At 40.6% G+C, this 6,537-nt stretch overlaps 1 protein-coding gene across 1 annotated transcript; it reads left to right on the top strand.

Annotated features, from left to right (window-relative positions):
• Positions 1-2,994: 2,994 nt before the first annotated feature.
• On the top strand, positions 2,995-4,172 carry LOC120737767 (putative gustatory receptor clone PTE03). The gene has a single exon (XM_040038632.1). It carries the CDS (start codon positions 3,110-3,112, stop codon positions 4,052-4,054), a length of 945 nt encoding a protein of 314 aa, XP_039894566.1. The 5' UTR covers positions 2,995-3,109; the 3' UTR covers positions 4,055-4,172.
• Positions 4,173-6,537: the final 2,365 nt, after the last annotated feature.

Raw genomic sequence — 6,537 nt, 5'->3', positions numbered from 1 at the left:
GACACAAACACACACATGATCTTACTGTAGACTAAAATGGCTGTAGCCTTTGCTGGGTTTTATTTGTGTTGCATTTGGTGGAGTTAAGACTTCATGTCACTAATTCGTTGTTGGATGGCCTTTCTTTGCTCTCTCATTTATATATGTATGTAGTTTATATAGTGTTGATTAAAATCTTAATGCTGGTGGTTCGAACTATCAGGAAAATGTGGTTTTAGGAGTAAACAACAGGTAAACCCAAAGACTAGAGTGTTAGGCTGATTGTTTTTTTTGTTTGTTTTTTATTAATAACAATTTTAGGTGGTTGACCTGCCCAGAGGTATTAGGAGTTGATTTTGGTTAACACTGCAGTGTGTAATCTACTGATAGTAGTAATAGCCAAAATTTTTAAAAGGTCTGAAAGTCTGTCTGGTTAGTAAGCAACTAAAACAAAACCTCACCCTAACCCTTGAAAGGTTAATGGGGATCTGGTGGATGTAAAAAGGATTAATTTTTCCATTTGAGCACTTTAAATCTAATTTCCTTTGCTGTGCACGTTATAATCTTTATACTGCTGGAAAAAAAAAAAAGAGAATACTTGGAATGAAATTTCAATGAACAAACTAAAACTCAACATGAGGAAACTTCAATTCAGGAATTCTAATTCTATCACCAGAGGAACATTTGTTCATTTCCTACTGCTACAACAAGCTTTAGAAATTGTGCTTGTAAAAAAACAAAAGAAGTGGAAAAGCATCACATGTTTAAAGTTTCGATTAGACTTTTTAATTTATTCGTGATCTTGCATAAACAGTGGCAATAAAATATAGTTTCTTTTACCGAGTTTTGAAATCAAGTTTGTACCTGATGATGACTCATCAGGGGAACATCAGGTTACCATTTCTGGAAGATCCCTTGAAACCGCAGAGAGTAGTTGGGTCTGTTGTTTTTCAGTGGTATCTAATGTCATTGTGTTTCCATGATGAATCTCACATTTCTATTACCTAAACAGAAATGTAAAATTTAAATTACACTTTTCTTCATCCCTTTCTTTTTGGCTGGAGCTGCAGTGTTGTGTGATGCATTTTCATTTTCATTTTGGGTTAAATACAAAAAGCAAAAAGCTACATTTTTCAAGACGGCCTTATTTAAAGAGATGTGCTCATCTTGGTGGAGAATATTCAGCTCATTTCGCACTGTGACCAGTTGGGAGTGAGAAGTGGGAGACAAAAAAAAAAAGACCCATGTAATGATTACATTCCTTTTTATCAAAAAGGAATAGTCATGTTTCAGCTGTGTGCAGGCAGAAGAAGGACCCAAACGCAAAACTCACAACAACAAAATTAAACTCAAAAAGCTGCTTTATTGCAGAATGGCATGGAAAACTAAACTAAACTAAACTGGGACATGGATAACTAATACACAGGGAAACACAGCCATGAGGGAGACTACGACACTGACAAAGAGAAACACAGAGCTTAAATACACAGAGGGCACAGCTGGGAGTGATCAGGCTGGACGAGACAAGGGAAGCAAAACTAGAATCACTCACATGAGACATGGACCTTCAAAGTAAAACAGCAAACACACTGACTGAACTCTAGACATGCAAACTTAACAGCAACTGAGAAGACAGAACATAGGGACCTGAAACATGGGACAGAAAGGCACAGTAGACACAACGTGGACATAACAACGCCACAGGGAAAGAGTAAAACAAAACACAGAACCTCTTAGAAAATAAAATAGGAAACATAATGAAATGCAAACATGACTACATGAACTTGACAGCATAACAGACTTGAAACACATGAAGGGCAAGGGAGACTTAACAGGAGTTGGAAGACACAAGGGGAATCTAATAACAAAGAACTAGAAAAACTCATGAGCTTAATCATATAAAAATCCAAATAAACTAAACTCAAAACACTGGGTCATAAGACCCAGGATCGTGACAGGAATGTTTTAAGCCTAATCTTAAAAGTAGAGAGACAGAATGCAAATAATGATAACACAAAACACTGTGTCTCCAGGCCCAGGAGCATGACGCTAAGGAATTACAGTAGTCCAGCCTAGAAGTAATAATGAGCTAGTTTTTAATCACTCTCAGATACAATGTTTCTAATCCGATTGTTAAGTGATGACGTGACAAATCCTACTTCCGGGTCTAAAGTAGTCTGCGTTTAATATGGCTTTTGTGTTGTTAACATGTTTAATGTTTTGTATTTTCTTCTATTTAATCTCAAAAAGCTCCTAAAACAGTCAGTGATCACTGTTGACCTCCCTCGGCTTTTATTACCACTAATCATTTATTTAAGCTCAGTTTTTAAAACCTTAGGATGTAACTACAGCCCAGCCCATGCAGCAGTATATGAATGACTAACCTCGTATTGTGGATGGATTATCTCAGTTGTTCTCCTGGCTGAAGTTTGGTCCTTTTACAGCATCCTGCCATGCGATTACATTTGTTCCTGACCACCGAGAACACTCATGTTAACTTTTATCGAGTGGAAAAAAAGTTAGCTTGTTTACATTATGCTAACATAGCTGTGTCGCTAGCGGTCACGTAGCACATCATTATATAGCAGCTAGCCAAACTTCAGTAACCCTACAAACGTCACTGCTGTTTAGTTTTCTGTCTTCATTTATGCTGGAAGTGATAACAGAGCTGTACGTTTGAATTTGTTTCCAAAACCCCGCAGTCAGGACATGCTATATTGTATTTAGATAGAAGCTAGTGAGCTAACTCCCTGCTAACTTCTAACTCCGTTAAATGTCATAAATTCCATTTTCATGGATGCCTGGATGTTAAACTCAACTGTTACACCTGGTAGAGCAGAACACTGATCATTTTATTAAAGATGAAAGACTTTAGACAGTTTTTCAACTCTCAGTAATGCCATAGTGATCGTTTGATATGGACCTGCAGCGGAGTTTAGGTCCAGACACGGCTAGTGACGTCAGACTGAACAACCGGATAGATATTTGTGGAAGATCGCAGTCTTACATATTTGTTTAATATGTGCATTGAAGGTCAAAAATGACTCCAAACACTTTAAAATCCCTTTAAAGTTTGAAAATAAACACGTTTTTTTGTCTTCTCTCCAGGTTGAAATTAACCTTCTGCACTATGGAAAACCAGACTTCAGATATCCTGCTCTTAGAAGGTTTACAGGTCAGCCCAGATGCTTCCATTCCTGCTTTCATCCTCCTCCTCCTCATTTACATCTTCATCATGTTTTCCAACATTGTCCTGGTGATCCTGATCACGCTGGATAGTAGCCTCCACCAGCCCATGTATCTGCTCTTCTGTAACATGAGCATTAATGATGTATTTGGAGCCACAACAATCATTCCACGTATGCTGAGGGATATTTTTATTCCCAGCTCAGATCGGTACATCCACTATGTAGACTGTGTCATTCAGGCCTTTTGTGTTCACATTTATGCAGGTTCTTCTCACACTATACTCATGATCATGGCTTTTGATCGCTATGTGGCAATCTGCAACCCGCTGCAGTACGCCACTATCATGACCAACTGGATGGTGGTGAAGCTGTCGGTCTTGGCCTGGGCAGTAATCTTCGTTATGGTGACAATCCTCGTGGGCCTCAGCGTTCGCCTGTCACGCTGCAGGTGGATCATATTTAACCCTTTCTGTGACAATGCCTCTTTGTTTAAGCTCTCCTGTGAAAGCATCCTCATCAATAACATTTACGGTCTCGGCTACACTGTCCTCCTGCTGGGCTCCTCCATTGGCAGCGTCACTATCACCTACCTGAGGATCGCCATGGTGTGTCTGAGCAGCAAGAGCAAGACACTGAACAGCCGGGCGCTCCAGACCTACACCACCCACCTGACTATGTATGTCATCATGTTTTTGTCAGGCATTGTCATGGTGCTCCTCCATCGCTTCCCACATTTGACAGACCAAAGGAAGTTAGCCTCCATGATGTTCCATGTGGTTCCTCCAGCACTGAATGCTGTTATCTATGGGATGCAGATCAAAGCAGTCCGACAAAAAATGTTCATCATGTTCACGAGGAATACAGTGACTGTGACTGACGGGAAATGATTCATATTCTCAATAAATAAATAAATATATTTACAGTACGTTTTTCTGCCTTTCATTGTTTTATTTCTCATATCCCGATTTCCTTTGTGTATTTTACTAAATACATACATCACAGCAGTTCACCTCAGACATCTGCATTCCCCTCAATATAATGCAGGTAAGGCCTCAGTCACACCAGACACCAGTTGGTGTCTGCCTGACAACCACCAGTCGCAAGTCGTAATGACTGTTTGTTCATTTTAGTTTTGTTTTTTTGTTTTGTTTTTTACAATAAAAACAAAGGATCTTTAGTCCACTGACAGTCATCCATAGGACTGAAAGGTCTGTGTGGCGCGGGTGTGGTCTCTGGCCCGCTGCAGGGGAGGTGTGGCACGGTGAGCTCCCGGGGCGGGGCGGAGGCGGTGCTGCACAGGTGTTTGGGACGAGTGACTGATTGTTTCTTTTCTTATGTTTCAGTGACAGTCGAGGAAGCGAACGGAGCGACTACTGAGCGGGAGTGTCTGTGTCCCGTGCGTTTAAGCTGAAACCACAGTTATAATAAAAGAAGTGTGTGTCACCATAACCACGGCGTGTGTGTGCGTGTGTTGGGGTCCGACATCACAGTCTGACATCAGTTCTAATAAAGTCCTTCAGTGTTTTCTGATTCAGCTGACCTCATCTGAATTTGGAATTATGAAAACTACAAACTTTGAGAACAATATGAGTAAACTTGATGATACTTTCAGTATTGTTGTGACAATCTGAGTTCAATGACACAACAGGGCAGTAATAAATGAATAGATGATAATTAAATGTTAAAAACAGCTTTTGTTTACTGACAGATCACGCCTGCTTCTGGATCCTTATGATTGTATTATTGTTGATTATTCCATTATTCTCCATCCCTTCCCTTCTATGTAGAGACCACAGGAAGTTAACAGCATTCATTGCTGGAGGAAGTTCAGGGATGCGATCTATGGGATGCAAATTACAGGGAGTGCAGAATTATTAGGCAAGTTGTATTTTTGAGGAATAATTTTATTATTGAACAACAACCATGTTCTCAATGAACCCAAAAAACTCATTAATATCAAAGCTGAATGTTTTTGGAAGTAGTTTTTAGTTTGTTTTTAGTTTTAGCTATTTTAGGGGGATATCTGTGTGTGCAGGTGACTATTACTGTGCATAATTATTAGGCAACTTAACAAAAAACAAATATATACCCATTTCAATTATTTATTTTTACCAGTGAAACCAATATAACATCTCCACATTCACAAATATACATTTCTGACATTCAAAAACAAAACAAAAACAAATCAGCCACCAATATAGCCACCTTTCTTTGCAAGGACACTCAAAAGCCTGCCATCCATGGATTCTGTCAGTGTTTTGATCTGTTCACCATCAACATTGCGTGCAGCAGCAACCACAGCCTCCCAGACACTGTTCAGAGAGGTGTACTGTTTTCCCTCCTTGTAAATCTCACATTTGATGATGGACCACAGGTTCTCAATGGGGTTCAGATCAGGTGAACAAGGAGGCCATGTCATTAGTTTTTCTTCTTTTATACCCTTTCTTGCCAGCCACGCTGTGGAGTACTTGGACGCGTGTGATGGAGCATTGTCCTGCATGAAAATCACGTTTTTCTTGAAGGATGCAGACTTCTTCCTGTACCACTGCTTGAAGAAGGTGTCTTCCAGAAACTGGCAGTAGGACTGGGAGTTGAGCTTGACTCCATCCTCAACCCGAAAAGGCCCCACAAGCTCATCTTTGATGATACCAGCCCAAACCAGTACTCCACCTCCACCTTGCTGGCGTCTGAGTCGGACTGGAGCTCTCTGCCCTTTACCAATCCAGCCACGGGCCCATCCATCTGGCCCATCAAGACTCACTCTCATTTCATCAGTCCATAAAACCTTAGAAAAACCAGTCTTGAGATATTTCTTGGCCCAGTCTTGACGTTTCAGCTTGTGTGTCTTGTTCAGTGGTGGTCGTCTTTCAGCCTTTCTTACCTTGGCCATGTCTCTGAGTATTGCACACCTTGTGCTTTTGGGCACTCCAGTGATGTTGCAGCTCTGAAATATGGCCAAACTGGTGGCAAGTGGCATCTTGGCAGCTGCACGCTTGACTTTTCTCAGTTCATGGGCAGTTATTTTGCGCCTTGGTTTTTCCACACGCTTCTTGCGACCCTGTTGACTATTTTGAATGAAACGCTTGATTGTTCGATGATCACACTTCAGAAGCTTTGCAATTTTGAGACTGCTGCATCCCTCTGCAAGATATCTCACTATTTTTGACTTTTCTGAGCCTGTCAAGTCCTTCTTTTGACCCATTTTGCCAAAGGAAAGGACGTTTCCTAATAATTATGCACACCTGATATAGGGTGTTGATGTCATTAGACCACACCCCTTCTCATTACAGAGATGCACATCACCTAATATGCTTAATTGGTAGTAGGCTTTCGAGCCTATACAGCTTGGAGTAAGACAACATGCATGAAG

Source organism: Simochromis diagramma, unplaced genomic scaffold, assembly GCF_900408965.1.
Source record: "Simochromis diagramma unplaced genomic scaffold, fSimDia1.1 OVJJ01000323.1, whole genome shotgun sequence".
NCBI lineage: Eukaryota > Metazoa > Chordata > Actinopteri > Cichliformes > Cichlidae > Simochromis > Simochromis diagramma.
This window is presented reverse-complemented; position numbering and strand designations above follow the sequence as displayed.